This window comes from Oryctolagus cuniculus, chromosome X (assembly GCF_051225735.1).
Source record: "Oryctolagus cuniculus isolate XC-2025 breed Fujian yellow rabbit chromosome X, ASM5122573v1, whole genome shotgun sequence".
Taxonomy (NCBI): Eukaryota; Metazoa; Chordata; class Mammalia; order Lagomorpha; family Leporidae; genus Oryctolagus; species Oryctolagus cuniculus.
This window is the reverse complement of record NC_142888.1, coordinates 35,842,366-35,861,486: the sequence shown is the minus strand read 5'-3', so window position 1 is coordinate 35,861,486 and position 19,121 is coordinate 35,842,366. Positions and strand designations below refer to the sequence as shown.

The following is a 19,121-nucleotide window of genomic DNA, read 5'->3' as shown; positions in this document are numbered from 1 at the left end:
ACCCCATTAGTGCCTCTTAGGCCTGGCGTCTGTCCCACATACCACACAGCTCATCTTAACTCCCTTCCCTGCAGGGCAGTCACAATCTGACAGTATGGGGCTGAGGGGTGGGGGATGCCTCAGGGAAGACCTGTGCTTACCTTGGGAGCTTACCCATAGATGGGTTGTTCTTTTCTGAGGCTGCAAAGTGGAGTCCATCTACCTGAATGTAGAGGCTGTGAACACACACCAGAAGGCTGAAGAAGGTGGAAGATCCATGGCCCACGCTTGCAATGTACCCCGCACATCATGCAAGTATCTTCCCCTACAGAAAGGGCACACCAACTCCAAGAGCCAGAGTATTTCCCACCAACAGGTGGAATAACCAGCACTCAAGAAATGCAGGACCCACAGCTCAAACCTGAGACACCACAGAGATGCAGAGCTAGGGCGACCCCTGCCAAATGTGCCTCAGGCTGACTCCCCACAAGTCAAACTGAGGGTCAGCATGCAGGCTTGCCTCAAAGGGATCCTAGCATTGAGGACAAGAGGCAGTGGACGGGCTGGGCCCTTACCATGCTGTCTCCTTTCTAATTAATTCTGCTTTTTTCCCTTTACAAAATCTGGACATCACAGGGAACCCGAGGAAGTCTTGGATACTCTCTCTGTCCACTACTGGACCCTTTCCAGGAGATCAAAAATTCCTTTATTCTACCCCAAGAGTTCCCACTGCCATCATTGCCTACATGCCCAGATACCAGCCACCCTCTAAGGAAGTTATGGCCTAGGCTTAATTTTGTCCTCAGTAAGAGACTTTTTGCTTCCAGCATAGATCTCAGCAGCTCATGCCAGGTCCCTGTTCAGTTATAGCTAAAGTTTATCTAGCACTGATGAAACTTTGTCTTGCTTTCTTGTTTTCTAAGCAACAAAGAGTCTCTCTCTTCCTGTAGGAGAGAAGAGGCCATTGTGAGCTCTCCTTCACTGTCCAGAAGACCCTGACTGTGATAAGGGCCTGGTTCTGTGGGAGTGAGGGATTATGAGGACAGCATTTCCAGAGATGGGAGGAGTGCCTAGGAGCCCATCCTTTCATGGGAGATGTGGCTAGGGGTGCATGTTCCTTCTCACAGAACAGACTTTGGCACCTACTCTTGCTTCCAACCTGAAGTTTTTTCATTTTCCACAGTAAAATCAACAGTCCAGAATCCCAGGCCCCTGACCCTTCATTCTCCAGGAACAGCCATCTCTCCTCTTCAACTATCCATTCCTTACACCTTATCACATGTAGTTAGTTCTACCTCCTCTGTCTTGTCTTAAATCAAGCCTTCTGACCACCTAGACATCCCTTCATTTTATGATTTCTCTCAGTGTTACTTCAGGACATTCAGCAACATATCTATCATATGATTCACTTAAATGATGCTCACTGAAAAACTACACTAATTTGTAGGCCTTATTAACACTTCATTAATTCCTCTTTTTTTCCCCAATCCATTAGCTTGATCTACCCACATCTCTGCTGAAATCTGATCCACCCTTCAGGCTATAACTAAGGTTCCACCTCTCTCATTAAATATGCTGATCTCTCCCCAAACACAGAAAGAAAAAGGGGGAGCACATCTAATTCACTTTGCAATTTCAATGTTTATTTCTGATACCAAAACTTGACAGCACACAAGGAAAAAAAGCAATAGACAAGGAACAGCAAATAAATTTATCTTGCATGCCACTTTCAGTCAACAGGATGTGGCTCTCTAGATAGCTGTGTTTTAGAAGGAATCTGAGACTTCAGCCTCAATTCAGGGGAAAGACTATTGCAACCGATGAGCAATATCTGTGAATATAAGAAAGAAAAAGTGGAAAAATCAATGATATGTATCTCAAATAATAAGGAATATAAATGCCAAATAGTGCTGCCCTACAATTCCCTCATTTCCTCATCACAAATTTCCTGACTCCTAGCTCATGCACATAATTATAACCCCCAAGGACTCTATCAATTCAAAAAGAGAAATACCTACCAAACAGTTTATTCAACCCAGAAGAATCCAATGGCACCAAAATTGGCAGCAAAGTTGGCACTGGCTGTGCCACCAGGACCAATGATGGGGCCAGCAAAGGTTTGAGGAAATCTGGAGCGGGCATTCTGGTGGTATCTGGCCCAGAAAGTAAATGGAATCCTGGACCAGGGATCTCCAAAATCTCCTTCCTCATCCCAGGTCAGCAGCTCAAATTCAATGTCATCCCAGCTCCAGGGCCCAGATACAGCTTCATCTCCAATCCCCATGCGGGTTCTTGCTTCAGCCCGGGCTTCGGCCTCAGCTGCAGCAGCATCCAAAGCATCCAAGGCCTCATCTGCGGCCTCCATAAACTGTGCAGTCCAGTCACGAGGGTCTCTTTTCTGAACCTGAGATGAGGAACAGAAAACAGAATCACACCTATTTACAATGACTAAGATACAGAATCAACCTAAGCGTCCATCAATGGATGACTTGATAATGAAGGTGTATATTTAAAAGATAATACTATACAGCCTTTAAAAGGAAGAAATCCTGCTATTTGTGGCAGCATGGATGAACCTAGAGGCCATTATGTTAAAGTGAAATAAGATACAAAAAGGCAAATACTGCACGATCTCACTTATAGGTAGAATCTGAAAGAACCGAACTCTTAAAAGCACAAAGTGTAACAGTCACCAGAGATTGTGGAGGTGGGGAGACTGGAAGAAGGAGACACTGGTTAAAACATGCAAAATTTAACTTAGGATGAATAATGTCTAACACATGATTACTATAGTTAATGACAATGTATTGCATACTTGAAAATTGCTGAGTACATTTTAAATCTTGTCATCATAAAAATGCTAAGTATGTGATCTGGACAGCTAATCAGCTTCATTTAATCATTACATAATGTACACATATTACATACACATACTCCATAATCTATAAAAATTACCAAAATACCACCTTGTATTCCAAAAATGTTAAATTTGATTAAGTGAAAAAAAACAAAAAAACACTTAAAGATAATGTTGTACATTATATACATTATGTCAACAAAACTGTAATAAAGTTGGAAAATTAATGAATAAAAATATTAAAAATCCAACCCTTAACAGTATTAGTTAATATATACGAGGGTATTTAAAAATGCTCATGAAAAAATGGAATTAAGAGGTAAGTTTAGGGGGCAGCATTGTGGTGTAGCAGGTAAAGTTGCTGCCTGCAATGCCAGCATCCCATATGGCTGCTTATTCAAGATCCAGATGCTGGACTTCCAATCTAGCTCCCTGCTAATGTGCCTGGGAAAGCAGTGAAAGACAGTCCAAGTGCTTGAGCCCCTGCACCCACATGGGAGACCTGGAAGAAGCTCTTGACTCCTGGCTTCAGCCTGGCCCAGCCCTGGCCACTGCAGCCATTTGGGGAGTGAACCAGTGGATGGAAAATCTCTCTGTCTCTTCCTCTCTCTGTGTGTAACTCTGACTTTCAAACAAAAAAAAAGAGAAAGATAAGTTTAGGTGCTGGCATTCTGGCACAGCAGGTTAAGCCACCACTTGTGATGCCAGTATCTGATATCAGAGTGCTGATTTGAGTCCAATCCAGCTCCCTGCTAACGTGCCTGGAAGACAATAAAGATGGTCCAAGTTCCTGGGCCCCTGCCACCCTTGTAGAAGACCTGGATGGAGTTCCTGGCTCCTAGTGTCAGCCTAGCCCAGGTCTCACTGTTGCAGCTCTTAGGATAATGAACCAGCAGACAGGAAATATTCTCTCTCTCTCTCTCTCCCCCTTTCTGTCACTCTACCTTTCAAATAAAGTCTTTTAAAAAGAGAGTGATAACTTTAGGGGCAAAAGCTGTGGCTTAGTGAGTTAAGCCATCACTTAGGAAGCCCTGAACCAACTTTCTGCTAATGCATCCTGGAAGCAGCAGATGATGGTTCAAGTGTATGGGCTCCAGACACCCACATAAGAGAGTCAGACGCGGCTTCTGGCTTCCAGCCTTGGCATGACCCAGCCCTGGCTGTTGTGGGCATTAAGGGAGTGAACCAGTAGATGGAAGATCTCTCTTTTTTTCACTCTGTCTTTCAAGTACATGGAAATAATAAATAAAGAAGCATTTTTAAAGAGAGGTAAGTTAATTTTGGTAAAAATTTTTTAAATCCAGTTTTTCTGTAATTCTCATTTTTCATGAACTTTTTGAAGATCCCTCGTTATACATGGTATTCAAAACCTTTCTGCACCAAAACAAACATATTTTAATTCCATCTTCCACCCATTTTTGAAATACCATTGTATTAAGCACCTAATACATATTAAGCCCCCTATTTTTTGTTATTGCTTATATAAAAACAACAATAAATTATCACCAGTAATGCAGCACCTACCATGTGCCATACGAGGATCTCATTCCTGTTCTTGGCCTCTCCCAACCACTGATACCTCATCTCTTGACCTATCAATTCTAGAGCAGTTCCTCCATTACCTCTGCAATGAATCTCAGCACTTTCATCTTGCTAGTCTCATGATAGGAACGGAGGCCCCAGAGGAACTCATACTCAGGAGGGTTGCTGTTGGGCACTCGTCTGTAGTCCAGGTATCTGAAAGAGCACAAAATGTCTTTGTCTTCCTATCCAGGTAAAATGGTAGTATGTCAATGCACAATAATCCCAGATTTCAAAAATCCAAAATTTCAGGTGGTAACTCTCCCTGTCCCTCTAGACTCATTCCTAAACACCATCAGAACATTCACCCTTCGATAATCAGGCCTTTGAGATGCTGTACCAGTGTTTCTACACAGGGCTACCACTTATAGCTACAGATGAGGCGCAAATCCAAACACAGAAAGGACAAGGACAACACTTAATCTCACTCTCTCTGCCAAAACTGTAGCTCCAGGTTCTTATAATCGTATAGAAGAGCCAGAGAGAGGTCAGATGTGATGATTACACTGCAGCACAAAAGCCTTAGCCTTGCCCAGCCTTGGGACTGTCTATTGTGGTGATGATGGGCAGGGTTTATTTGTAAGTCACCTTTACTATAAAAAAATTCAACTTCAAGTAGTAAACTCAATAAATACTCCTGAGTACATTTTTCTGTGTGCATATATGCAGGTACAGTGTCATGAATAAGCTTGGGAAAGGCTTTCTGAGGCTGACCAGCATGCAGTCAGAATCATGAGGCCCTGAAAAAAGCACCTTAGGCATCACTTACTTCTGCTTTACAAACTCATAAGTGAGAAGTTTCCTCAGATCTCCAAGGAGGGGATGTCTCACCCTGGTATTAAAAAAAAAAAGGGGGGGGGAGAACTCATCATCAGAGACTATGAATTTGCCCTAAGCAAAGCAAAGAGCTCCAGCACAGAGTTCAGAGATGAGAAAAGAGGCAGAGCTTAAGACTGTTTTCCCGTCTACCCAGATCAGATCCTTGGGCTCTGGACCTCCCCAAACCAAGCCCTTCAGACCACCAGGTTAATGCAATCCTGGGACCATCCTCTGTTGCCAAAGGATGATACAAACAGGCAAGAGACGAGAGAGCCCAATCATACCCAGGACGCAGTCCCATCTTGCGTAGTGCCTCCCAGAGGACAGCTGCAATGGGAGGCAAGAGGAGACAAGGGATGGAAAATGAGCATGGAAATCAGGCTGCAGCCAACCCCCAGCTGCAAGTACAGCCACTCACCCTCACTGGCACGGTTGCCATTCATGAAGATGACACCCAGAATCACTAAGAGGAGACCCAGCTTGGGTGTGTCTTTGGTCCTAAAAGAGCACAAAAAGAATACATTTTCAGAAGCTATTTGAATAAGAGATTCCAGCCAGCTTACCCTCTAGCTTCACCAATAGTTCTCGGCAAGGGAAGAATTATATCCCAGCTCTGCAAATGACCTTCAATATGACCCTGAACTTTGGACCCTGATCTACTTGAAACCCCCAGGGAAAAAAAAAGAGACAGCAAGTAAAAGACCAGGTTCCACCTCCTTTCCCATCTTACGTTCCCAGTATGCCAGCCAAGGACTCGGGGGTACTGATGAGAATATACAAGTGCTCTTCCTTGTCAATTTCCTTCAGTTGAATCCCAAATTTCTACAGGGGCAAGAAAATACATTATGAAATCACAAAATCTAGCATAAGCTACCCATAAGCAGTCACTCACCTCCCTGTGAAACTTGCCCTAAACTCCCAGTAGGAACCCCATGAATCTTTGAAATCAAAACTTTCCCCATCATTCCTGTTCCTCAGGGCTGCCTTCTCACCTTCTCCAAGACAAAGCATGCACGTTCAATGATTTCTGGATAAACATCAGTGTATTCACGAATGATATCCCTCAACATTTCTGTAGGAGAGAGGAGAGAGCATCTGGGCTGAACAGGGGCCACAGAGCAGCAGCCCCTTTGCCAGCCCTGCTGAGGGTAGCACAGCCAGGGTCCTCAGGGTGGAAAAGGAAAATCAGCCATGGACAGCCGAGGACAGAAGGGAACAGGCTTATAAGCAAAGGCATGCCCAAGAAGCAGGGGTGGGGAACCATTTTTCTGCCAAGGGTCATTTGTATATCTATCACATCATTCGCAGGCCATACAGAATTATCAACCTAAAAATTGGCCTGCTATAGACTTATTGAATTTTGAGTTCCACCTGTGATTGCCTTGGCAGGGTCAGATCAAATGATCTCTCAAGCTTTATATGGCCCATGGGCTGGACGTTCCTCACCCCTGCCATAGAGCATCGGGTGAAAGGAAGGGCAGAGCTCAGTGTGAGGGGGACAACAAGCCTACCTGAGCGCTTGATGGGCACCTTTGTGTAGTCTTTGAGCATCAAGTACTTGACCAATTTATTTGCCTGGGAGAAAAGAAATCACTAGTTACATTTGAAGAAAACCCGGTTGAATTATAGATGGGAAGATGACAAAGAGTAAAAGAAAGAAGTGAGTGGGGAGGAAGAGCTCTTACTCTTTCCTGAAGAAGGGCCACATCACGGGGCTGGGAGGCACCCGGGTTCTGTGAGGCACGCGAGTTGGGAGAGGGGCGCAGGTTAGGCGAGGGTCTCAGGTTCTGCCAGTCAGGAGGAATTGGCCAATCAGCAGGGATCCAGTCAGGTGGAAGTGGCCAGTCAGGTGGGAGAGGCCAATCGGTGGGAAGTGGCCAATCGGGAGGCAGTGGCCAGTCAGGAGGGCCTTGCCAGTCTGGAGGGCCCTGCCATCCCGGTGAGGTCTGCCATCCAGGTGGGGTCTGCCATCCAGGTGGATTCTGCCAGGCCAGTGGGTTTGGCCAGACAACTGGGCCAGGCCAGACAATGGGGTTCGGCCAGATCACAGGATTCTGCCAGATCACTGGGTTTGGCCAGATCACCGGGTTCTGCCAAGCAACTGGACTCTGCCAGGCTGGTGGGGTCTGCCTAGCTGGGGGGCTCTGACGTGCTGGTGCGGTCTGCCTGGTTGTCTGGTTTTGCCAGCCTGATGGGTTCTGCCAAGCCAGTGGGGTCTGCCAGAGCACATTGGGTGGTGCGCCAGGTGGGTTCTGAGTGGTTACTGGAACCGGTGCAGACCTCCAGGTCCCTGCAGACAGCGGGGCCCGTCTCTGATCGCCACTGCTGTTTTCTTCCACATTCAAGTTATTAATCTGCATTATCAGAGAGAAGGAAAGTCCAGGGTCACAAATTGATTCTGTGTCCTCACCCTATCTATTTCAGGAAATCCCCCTAAACCCTCACCTGTAACGACAGCCTGACCCACTAGCCACTGGTCACCCTGAGTCCTGGGCTTGTCTTTCACTGTCTTCCAAGCAGGAGTTGCATCTCCGAACCAGGCCAGGAGCAACCCAGGGGTGGGGCCTGAGGCTTCTTCTCTTCCTATGTCCACCACTCGCTCTGCTTGTACCACCCTGAACAAATCACTCAAGTCACTTCACTTCTCTGGGACTGAGTTTCCTTCTTTGTAAAACTAAGACTATGGTCCCCAACTGGTAAGAGCTGACTTCAAAATTTAATAAGATAACTTGTGTGAACTAGCTCAAGATTTGATACATGGTGGTTACTATCCAAATGTAAACTGAATTACATACAAGTTTGATATTTGCTTCCATATGTTAACTCCCCATCAGTCTATGGACACTCAGAGGACAGAAAAAAAATTCACTTCAACATTATCTACAGCTTAGCTAAACAAGGCAGATCTATATCTATTGATAAATATATATATATATATTTTAGAACAAGTGAACAATTTCAGAGAAGAAAGGAGAGAGCCCAAAGCAAAGTGACGCTAGTGGGGATCTCACCTTGCGGGTCCTCTTGCCCCGTATTATAGTCCGGGACTCCAGATTCTGAGCCTGGGGTCCATCTGCTGATGTCTGTGCAGCTGCACCATCAGATTCAGTGATACCTGGGTTGGTCTCTATGTCTGCCTGGGAATTGGCCATTTTGGCCTGGTTTACATTCTGGGTCTGGCTGTCAGCTGTTGGGACCTTAGTAGTATCATTCCAAGCCTTGAAGGCTGTCTTAGGTCGGTTATTGGCCATCTCATTGACATTGAAAGACTGAGAGAAATTGTAAGTAGCATTTGGGCCTACCTTAGTAGTGGCATTCTGGGCCTTAAAGGCCATCTCAGACTTGTTAGCAGCTAACTCCCCAGTGGCCGCTGCCTGGGAAAAGTCATAAGCAGCATTTGGGCCCTTTGGGGTGCCATTCTGGGACTTAAAGGCTGCCTTAGGCTGAGCACTGGGCATCTCCTTGGCATTATGTGTCTGAGAGAAATCATAGACACCACTTGGGCCCTTTGGGGTGGCACTCTGCACTTTAAAGGCTGTCTTAGGCCTAGCAGCAGCTGCTGAGACCTGAATATCAGCGATCTCATTGGCAGTAGGGGGCTGTGAACTCTGGGGACTAGCATTTGGCCCGCTGGCAGCTGCTGTGGCCTGGTTGGTAGGTGGAGCCTCTGAGATCTGGATCGCCTCCATCAAGGTCTGCATAAGCAAAGTGCTGTCTTCTACAGAGGCCTCCGTCTGCAAACACAGGAAAAACAAATTTAATCTCTGGGGCTCAGGTTGGGAACAGCTGGGAAGGTGCAGGAGGATGGTTGTTGCAAAAACAGGGCTATGGCAGGAACCCAGGGAGCAGGCAGTGGGCAAAGGGAGGCAGCGTGAGTACAAAACATGTGGTGGACTGGTGCAGGGCAGGGGCAAAATGACAATTAGAGCAATGTGAGGAGTGGGCACAAAAGCAAGCAAGGTCTGAATCAGTGGGGTTGGAGCGGAGCTGGTAGGGAGTGCAGCAGGAGCTCAGTTTAGGAGGCGGAGCAAGGAGTTGAGGAGAGTAAGGGGGGGGGGTCGCAGCAAGTCAGGAATGCGGGACAGAGGGAGGGTGGAGGTGGGAGGCTGGGGGAGGGGGTGACAGACTGCTCTGCACTCCAGGCCTATGGAAAAGAAAATGGTTCCTTTACCCAGCCCGCATTCTCTGGGCAGATTGCCCCGACTACTAACAGGGTCTCCCCTTTCTCTAAGCAGGGACTGATGGCTGAAAAGGGATGCTTCTTTCCCCTTAGATAAATGCCGCAAATTTGAAAAATGGCAAAGTCTAGGCACGGAAGAGGGCCAAATCAGATCCAGGTGTTGGGCTGATGAAAGGGGCTGGGGGGGAGGGGAGTGTCGGAGGGGAAATGCTGGGGTGAGGAGCGGAGATCTCACCTGGAAGCCGAGGAGGCCTGCACCACAGTCCATTTTCTGAGCCATGGCTCCTGTCCCTCTGGCAAGAGCAGAGCCTGGGGGTTGAGGGAAAGGAGCTGGGCGTTATACTACACAGGGCAAAATACGAAGAGCCAGATCGGAGCGGAAGGGGAGGGGGCAGGGGTGTGCCGTTTGGTTGTGAAGTGGCTGAGGTGCTGGGTCTGAGGAGGAACGGACCAGAGCGGAGCGGGACACGTGAACGGGCGTCCAGATGGAGATTCTGAATTCCGAGAAGCAACTAACAGGGCAAAAGCTTCAAATCAGGGCTCGGGAGACAGATCAGAGTTCTGAACCCGAGGGTGGGGCGTGGTGGGATTCGCGTTCGGGAAGTTGAATGGAGATTTTTCAGTCAGGAAGAATCTCCGAACAGTACGGGTCAGTCAAGAAATCGTTAAGGACTCTGTGAGGACCTCTGAGAGGAATTGGTCAAGGGTTCAGAGAGCACACAGCGGCTCTGAATCAGAAAGGATCGGGTGGGGGGTGTAAATCGGGGTTCCGGCAGTGGAAGGGGGGATTCAGAAACACGGGGTTAAGGGATGGGGATAAATGGGGGAGAGACCCGCACCGGGGGACAGACGCCCTCTCTGGGAGCTAGCTCTCACCTTGCCTCAGGCCCCAACCCCAACCCCCTCGTTGCCTCCCTTCTTCACGACTGAGAGGATCAGGATTGCTGCGCTTGGCTCTCAGCAGCCGCACTCTCTCCTTGTCTAGGAGAAAATGCCAGCGCGGCAGCTTGGGCGACCCCGCCTCTTCGCCTAATATACCACCCACTACCTCAGGAGGTTACGCGCATGCGCCACGACTGGGCGACCAACTACAAACCCGCCCACTTTCCCAACAAAAGCTTCGTCCGGGAGAGCAGGACACACATGCGCATTGGAACGCGGCCCCGCCCCCTTTGCCAACACACCATCCCACCACCAACCAGGTCGACAGTATACAACGGTTCCTCCTCTTCCTCCACATCCCCTCCCCCAACAGAAGCGCCATGCCTCTTGGTCCCACCCCTTGCCCCGTACACCGGCCCCCTACCTTTTCCGCAATGCGTCTCTGTTCAATCCCTCCTCTATTCAAGGCACCTCCCATCAGGTCGGCCTGCAGTTCCACCCCCTTCCCAGCACAGTTTAGGTCACTATTAAGGAAGTGTCTGTGGAGAATCTCTAATTGCAACAAGTGCTAGGCCCCTGCTGAACTCATCTGCTTTGCAACCCAGGGAAGGAAATGGCCAGAAAATACACACTATTGGAGTCTGTGCCTGCCACGTGACCACATGCACCCCTCACTGGCTTCCAGACTCAGATTAGCTCCTTGCCTGCAGCCCTTTTCTGAAGCTCCAGTCAATGTAATCATGTTGTGTGCATTGTGGGAGAGAAGGACACAGCTTGTACAAGGCGACTTCCAAAAAGTTCGTAACAAACAAAATTGAAAGATAAGCTTATTTTGGTGCCAACGTATTTTTTGAAATACATGCAGGTTTCCCATACTTTGCATTCCCATGAACTTTATTGCAGAACCCACTTACATCACAGCAAGATCTATGCTGAGGCTTATTTTCTTCTTAGAGCAGCCCTAGAAGGTGCGTGTCAGCACCCCCATTTCAAAGACCAAGAAGTTGAGGTGCAGATACATTGCTCAAACTAGAGAAGGCCAGAGAGGCACCAGAAAACAGAAAATGCAAACTTTGGGCCTGGGCTTTCATAACTCCAAAGCCCAAATTATGCACTTTTCATTCCTCCACTTCAGCCCCTGGCCTCCCCTAACCCTAACATCTGTCCCAAAAAAGCAAACTTTGTTTTCTAGGAGGCCTAAGCTCATGTTCTGCATTCAGGAGGGCACAGGATAAAGCCCCCAGCCCAAGGAATTGTTCCTCGGGGCCCACTCTCAGCTCCCAATGTCACACAGGACTCTTTCCTCTGAGTGACACAATGATGTTGTCCCCAAGATTTTCTTGGTGCCTGTTTAAATGGCCAAGACAACCAGGCACTTGTGTGTCTGAACCATGGCAAACTCTGGTTCAGAGTCAATGTTTGCCCTACTTCCTTCCTTGGCTGAGGTTTGGGATCTGGAGCAACTGTGGTATTGAGGAAAGAGGCTGGACTGATTTCAAAATCCCAAGAACAGAGTGCCCAGCCTGTGTGTCACTAGCGTGAGCTCACTCAAGACACTCGATCTCTCTGAGCTTGTTTTCTCAATATGCAGAACAGAAAGCATAGTATGTGTGTCCTACCCAAGGGCACACATGCTCCACTGCTTCCAGAATTGGAGAAACTAAAAAAAAAAAAGTCAGAAAATCATATACAGATGTGAGGAGGCTCAAACTAAACTGATACTTTTCCAAAAACTCAAAGCAGATCTTTGTGCATTTCGCATTCCTTCTTATATGAGGTCCTGCCAGGAGCCTGCATATGAAAGGAAGCTAATACCAGGAAGGACTGCAGCACTTGGTCCCCAAGGGCCAACATCAGTTCTGCTTGGCTGGATGACTTTCCTCATCTGTTGCATAGCAACCTCCCCTGTCAGCTGCCTGTTTTTCCTCAGCACTTCCTCTGTAAAGTGTCTGCAGTGGGACGTGATCAGACTCAGGAAAGGCGGTCTGAAACACCATGTTGTTGCTATCTGCTTCCATAGCTCCATCTCCAGTCCTGACTGGCCCTTGAATTCTAGATCCATAATCCAACTGTCTGCTTTCATTCTCCAATTGGGTATCTCTTAGTATCCTCCAGTTTAACTGATCCCTTCAAATATGTTCTCCTCCCCACCACCTCCTTTAGTTATTCCCTTTTTCCCCTTTAGAATGGAAACTTCTTGGGGAGATGGATTTTTCTTTGCTTCATTGTATCCTCAGCACCAAGAATGATGCCTAGCACACTTTATATGCTCAAAACTATTTGTTTAATGAATGAGTGAACCACATCACCCACCCCACTGCTCAAGCAAGAAGCCTGAGATGCATTTTCCCCTGTGATACAGTCACTCAGTTTCCCTCATTATGTAAATAATGCATATTCATAACTAAAAATTCAAACACCTAAATGTTTCAGAAATTGACATCACTCTAAACCTCAGCACCTTGATAATTGCTAAGATTTTGATGCCATCTTTTCATATATCACTTTGTGCATATGTATGCATGGGATTTTACATCAATGGAATTACACATATGCCACAAATACTTTGAGCAGCATTTTTATGCTTACTACTTTTCACTCTTTTCTTTCACTTCTATCTTCAACTGCCGCACCTGCAGTTTTACTCATTTTTATTGTTGTTGCACGCTCAAAAAGCCATCCTTTATTGTTGTACAAAATGAAGATACCACGTAACTCATATATCTGATTTACTTAAGCACAGTGTACTTCTGATTCATTCTTTTAAATGATTATATGATATTCCATGATAGGAATGAACCAAAATGTATCCAACCATTCCACATGGATGAACACTTAGTTTCTGGGATTCAGGGAAGAGTGGCACATACAGATAGCATTGCAATCATGATGCTTATACAAGTATTCTTTATATTTCAATGCTTCATATGTTTTATGTCTATGATACTAGATGCCCAGGAGCAAGACTAACAATATTCTATAGTGCCTATTATAAAACTTTTCCAACTTCTTACCAATATCATGTGTATTTATTTGTATATCCTTTTTTGAAATCTATATTTCTGATGAGTAATATGGTAGAACACACTTTTATGTAGTAGTGGACATACTAGATTTTTCTAAAGTGCTTATGCAAATGCAAGTTTTTTTACCTGTTTTTCATTTGGGTCGTGTCACTGTGTTACTGATTTTAGTTGTTTATATAGTCCTATAGATCTTTTTTTTAAGATTTATTTATTTACTTTAAAGGCAGAGTTAGAGGGAAGGAGGGGAGAAGAGAGAGAGAGAGAAAGAGAGAGAGAGAGAGAGAGAGAGAGAGAGAGAATCTTCCATCTGCTGGTTCACTCCCCAAAATGACCACAGCTTCCAGAGCTGAGCCGATCCAAAGCCAGGAGTCAGGAGCTTCCTCCAGGTCTCCTATATGGGTGCAGAGGCCCAAGCACTTGAGCCATACTCTCCACTTTCCCAGGCACATTAGCAGGGAGCTGGATTGGAAGGGGAGCAGCTGGAACTTGAACCGGCACCCATTTGGGATGCCAACACTGCAGGCAGTGACTTTACCCAATCCGCCACAGCACTGCCCCAGTTCTACAGATCTTCACTAGACACTCTTAGGGCCAGATGTATTTCAATGTTTTTCACATTTTAGTAAGGTACCAGAGTGGATACACTTTACAATACATTAATAGTTCCAAGTGCAAAAGCTACAAAGGCCAGATATTCATTTTTTTTCACATCCCCTTGGTAGCTAGGAGATTGCAATCTAGGATTTACCAGTGTGGCAAGCTCCTAAAGACCACCTTCTGAGTCAATGATTTACCAGAAAGACTCAGAATTCAGAAAAGTTGCTAAACTTATAGCAATGGTTTACTACAGTGAAAGGCTACAGATAAAAATCAACAAGGTAAAAAGTACATAGGGCACAGTCCAGGAGAGACCAGGCACAAGCTTTCAGTAGTTCTTTCCCAAAGGAGTTGCATGGTCAGTGTTTAATTCTCCTAACAATGGTGCATGAAAACACGTGGAGTTATTGTCAACCAGGGACGCTTATTCAAGTCCTGGTGCCCAAGATTTTTTTTTTGACCGTCAATAAGACAGACCTGGAGCACTTATGTGACTGACCTTGTTTATTACTCAACTTCCAGTCCACGCAGAAGTCAAACTAATACTGTGAGGCTCGGGGTCAACAAAGACACTCTCTAATCGGACAGAATAATCTAAGGTCTTACAGGTTATCACCTAGAAGTCAAGAGCCAAACCCTTCTTTGCAAAATACCTTTTTTGTTTTTGGAGGGGGAGGGTGCAGGGTGGAATGCACACTGGTTTGAACACTCTAGACCTCTTCACTACACAATCACAACTCCCACCTAACACTTTGAAAGGAGCAATTCAACGATGCAGTGATGGAATTCATACCACAGTTGTGATGGGAACAACAGCCACAAGGAAATCCAGTTTCTGGGGACAGAATTGGCAGCAGGGACAGCATCCAGCAGTAATGTTACCCAAACAGCTATATTTATGATACGACTTTTTAAAATACAATTGGTGCTCACCAGCTTTTTTTAAATTAAATCTACTTTTAGATTATTACATTTTTTAAAAATTTTAAATCATTTTAGATACACAAAGAAAGAGATACTACAGACATCCTATGTGTCCTTCATCTGCTTCCCCTAAGACTTCTATTTATGTAACTAAAGTACAAAATCCAAAATTAGTACATTTGTATATAGGAAGGTACTTCAAATGTTCCTGGAAACCATGCATGAATTTCAAAGTTTTTGCATCAAAATAAACTTATCCTTTGATTCCATTTTTTCCACAAATTCTTTGAGGTATTCCCGTATCACCACAGCAATCAAAATACAGAACTATTCCATTAATATAAAGATTTCCCTTGTACTACCCTTTTATAATCACATCCCCTTCTCTTCACCAACTATCAACCCTAACTGTGGGCAATACACTGTGTTCCCTATTTTTATAATTTCTATCATTTTAAGGTTTTAAAAATAAAATCATACAATAAGTCATATTCTGATACTGGCTTTTTTCACATTCAGCATAATGCCTGTGAGATACATCCAAGTTGTATGTATGAGTAGTTTATTCCTTTCTTAAAATTTTATTTTTATTTATTTGAAAGACAGAGAAACAGATGAAAATCTCTATCTGCTGATTCACTCTCCAAGTGCTCACAACAATCAGAGATAGACCAGGCCAAAGCCAGGAGCCAGGAGGCCAATCCAGGTCTTTCCACGTGAGTGGCTGGCACCCAAGTACTTAAGCCATCACCTGCTGCCTCCCAGGGTGCACATTAGCAGGAAGCTGGAATTAGAAGGAGAGCTGGAACTTGAACCCAGGCACTCTGATATGGGATGTGGGTATCCCAAGCAGTGTCTTAACCACTGTACCAAATGCTTGCCCCAGTTTTTCCTTTTTATTGCCGTGTACCAACCCATGGTATAGATGTGTTACAATTGGTTTAACCATTCATCCACTGAAATATCTGCATTATTTCCTGTCTGGGGCTATTACAAATAAAGCTGCCATAAACATTGGGATAAATGCCCTAAAGTGTGATTGCTGGGTATATTAGTCAGCTCTTCATTGCTTTAACTAAAATACCTTAGAGGAACTTTTTAGGAAGGAAAAAGTTTATTTCAGCTTACAGTTTGGGGGTGGTCACAGTTTAAGATCAGGCAGCCCTATTAGTCTCCTGTCTGGTGGAGGCTGGCAATGGTGGAGTTTGTGCAGAGGAATGATCACATGGCAAGCCAAAAAGCAGAAAAGCAGCCAGGACTAACTGCTTAAATAACTAACATCGCAAGAGCTACCGTCCAAGGGCAAACTCCCAATAACCTAAAGATCTCCCAGTGGGCCCAACCTCCTAGCTGCCATAATTAGATCAAGTGTCCATTCAAATCCTTTAACCATTAGCATTAATCCATTAACGCTTAACATACGACTTTGGGGCTTAAACCTCTGCATGCATTCTGAGAGCCAAGTCCTGTTCAATCTGTAACACCTGGTGTTACACCAAGTCTAGGTAAGTTTTACAAGGAACTCCCAAATGTTCCTGGAGGGGGTTGTACCATTTTATGTTCTCACCAGCAACGTGGGAGTGATTGTTTCTCCAAATCCTTTCCAGCATCTATTGTTGTAGCATTTAGGTCTGCAACATCTTACTTTGTTTTCAATTTTCATTTCTCTAATGGCTAACAGTGTTATTCTGTCATGTGTTTATCTGCCATCCATATATCCACTCTGATGAAATGTCTCATGTGTTTTGCTCAGTTTCTAATTGGATTGTTGCACTTCCTCCATCCCTGCCTCACTCCTTTCCTTCTGTTGAATCTTGAGTGTATATATTTTATGAGTCTTTTGTTAGATTTTATGGTTTGTGACTATTTTCTTTCCTTGTAGCTTGTCTTTTTTCCTCCTCTTAACAGAATATTTTGTGAAGTAAAATTTTGAGTGAGTCCAATCTGTTGATTCTTTTTTCCTATTAAGGATTGCGGGTTTTTTTTAATATTATTTCGAAGAACTCTTCAGTAACAAAGCATGCAGAATGAAGGCAAACAAACAGTATTTGTTACCTGCCTACATACCTTAAAATAATGTCTAAAGGAAACTTTCAAAAAAGAAATTGAGAATTCTAACAAGGTTGGTAGCCTCCATGGTGTCTAAAACTGCTGTCATTATCTTGGTGTTCCATGTAGGCAAGGTGCTATTTCTCTCTCTGGTTGTTTTCAACACTTTTTTGTTTTCAGTCTTTAGCCTTCAGAAGTTTCAAAATTATGTTACTTATTGAGATTGCTCCTTACTGTTGTTCCTAATGTTTCAACAAATCAGATGAGATAACAAAATGAGTGCTAGGCATATTGTAAAAGTGACCCAATTACTTCTTTTCCTTATAGTATGCTTGCACATTAAGAAATCACTACACACACAGAGACTTCCAAAAGTTTCTGGAAAATAGAGTTCACTCAGCTTCTTGAATCTTTGAATACGGGGGATAGTTTTCATCTCCCACTCTGCTGCACCAAATGCCTACTCCAGTTAATTTTTCTTTCCTAATTTGCTGGATTTTCCAGTTCTTTATTTTTCTATTAATTCACTACACCTTCTTTTTTGAGATTTTCTATTTCTTTGCTGAGGCTTTCAATTTTTCCACTTGTTCTAAACATTTTTACAATTGCTCATTGAAAAAAATTTTAGGATGACTCAGAGATGTATTTTTAAATCTCTGTTTAAAAATCTGTCACAGAAGAAAATTAAAGTGGCATAGGCATTGATTTGGGGCACTTAAAAATGGAATTAGAGTGGTGCTTGTTAAAACAGGCCTAAGGCACATCTGCCACTGAACTCAAACTGGGCTGTTTTACACATACCCACCTGTGTACATGCAGACCTTGTAAAATGGACTGAACTGCTATTTCTGGAATGAAACTCATTACCTTCTCTAACAGTTTGTGAAATCATCCCACTTGCTTCCTGAGAACTGTGTCCAATCCCCTTCTTACAGGACAGCCTGACCTTTGCTGCACCAATCATAATTCCTGACAAACAGGAGATGCAATTAACAATCCCCCTTGCACTTTGGGCTATGAAACCATCCACCATTTTATAAAACCTCAGAACAAAACAAGTTTTCAAGGCTGCTTGAATTTGTGTCCCCTACATTGCAATCTTAGTAATAAGCCCAAAACACACACAATTTTTTTTCTCAACTAGACGGATTTTATCTCAATAAACAAATCTTTCCCAGATGATTCTAATATCTGTGTTATTTTGATGTTGGTGCATGACCGTTTATCTTATTTAAGTTGTGATTATTAAAGTTCTCAGTATAAGAAATGATTTTCAATTGAGCTTTGGATATTGCAAATATTACACTATGAGAATCTAGCTAGACCTTATTTAAATCTCTGTCTTATCACATTGGTGTGGACATCCACATTCCCCTTAGCCTCCACTGATACTCCTTGTTACTTAAGATTCTTTCTGCTTCATATTATGCCTTTTTTCAGTTTTTTTTTAAATTATTTTACAATTTTTGAACATTTTATTCTTTCACTGATTATCATTCTGAATGGGAGACTTGGGTGCCTAAACAATTCTCTCTGAATGGCCTTTATTGAGACCACTTATGGATGAGTGTCATGGTTACTGTTGAGTGGTGATAAAAATCCTGACTGGCCATTAGGTCTCCTCTTAACAACACCTTTGGTTACAGCAGGCCCGTTCCCTTTGGCCTCTCATAGTGTCTCACGTTAGAGCAAACTGTGGCCCCGAACCATTGTCTGGCCTCCTTCCACAGTTGTTGGCACTGAAGTGGGTTGCACAGTACGGGGATGGAAACACCTTTGGTTAGAGGGAGGATCATCTCATTAATACACACTAGTGGTGAAGATCCAGGTTTCCAACATGGTCCTACTGACATCAAGCAGATTACACTGTTCCTATTCTGCATTTGCCCTTCTCCTGACACCATTATGTCAAAGAATTAAATGAGATCTCATTATAGCCTGGCAAGGATAGAGGGATAAGATACCTAGTTTGTCTCTGTTGGCAGGGGTGCAGCCCCAGTCTTTGTCCTCGGGTATTTAGCTACAGTAAAGCAGTTATTGTCTAAATTTTCTTTTTGCTTTCCTATATTTGTTCTTTGGATAGAGAAACAGCAGATTTATATTGGGGCTTTTTCTTTTGTCTCCACCCTTTGCTGTTTCCAGTTTGCCAGCCTCTCTAGCATGTGCTCTGGCATATATGCAGCAAAAAACAAGCCCAGGAAATTCACTTCTATATCATTCTTTTTTT

At 44.4% G+C, this 19,121-nt stretch overlaps 1 protein-coding gene and 1 non-coding gene across 8 annotated transcripts in view; one reads left to right on the top strand and one right to left on the bottom strand.

The window, feature by feature from the left end:
- Positions 1 to 1,600: 1,600 nt before the first annotated feature.
- MAGED1 (MAGE family member D1) overlaps positions 1,601 to 19,121 on the bottom strand; it is an 80,048-nt gene continuing 62,527 nt past the window's right edge. For 2 of the 7 annotated variants that reach the window (XM_008248505.5, XM_008248504.5), the window contains 12 exons: positions 9,652 to 9,725; positions 8,248 to 8,970; positions 6,922 to 7,590; positions 6,748 to 6,811; positions 6,229 to 6,308; positions 5,967 to 6,058; positions 5,655 to 5,734; positions 5,521 to 5,563; positions 5,187 to 5,249; positions 4,459 to 4,573; positions 1,998 to 2,383; positions 1,601 to 1,810 (listed from right to left, as the gene is read on the bottom strand). In XM_008248505.5, the coding sequence (XP_008246727.1) occupies positions 2,006 to 2,383; positions 4,459 to 4,573; positions 5,187 to 5,249; positions 5,521 to 5,563; positions 5,655 to 5,734; positions 5,967 to 6,058; positions 6,229 to 6,308; positions 6,748 to 6,811; positions 6,922 to 7,590; positions 8,248 to 8,970; positions 9,652 to 9,696 (2,352 nt within the window). In that variant the 5' untranslated portion in view covers positions 9,697 to 9,725 and the 3' untranslated portion in view covers positions 1,601 to 1,810; positions 1,998 to 2,005. Of the gene's footprint in view, positions 1,811 to 1,997; positions 2,384 to 4,458; positions 4,574 to 5,186; positions 5,250 to 5,520; positions 5,564 to 5,654; positions 5,735 to 5,966; positions 6,059 to 6,228; positions 6,309 to 6,747; positions 6,812 to 6,921; positions 7,591 to 8,247; positions 8,971 to 9,651; positions 9,726 to 10,292; positions 10,527 to 10,722; positions 10,907 to 19,121 lie in introns of those variants that run through there. The other 5 variants (XR_016227941.1, XR_016227939.1, XM_051834710.2 and 2 more) reach the window with 4 other exon arrangements.
- LOC127487858 (small nucleolar RNA SNORA42/SNORA80 family) lies at positions 18,522 to 18,653 on the top strand. Its single transcript, XR_007915111.1, has one exon. It is a non-coding gene; the product is annotated as a small nucleolar RNA SNORA42/SNORA80 family (small nucleolar RNA).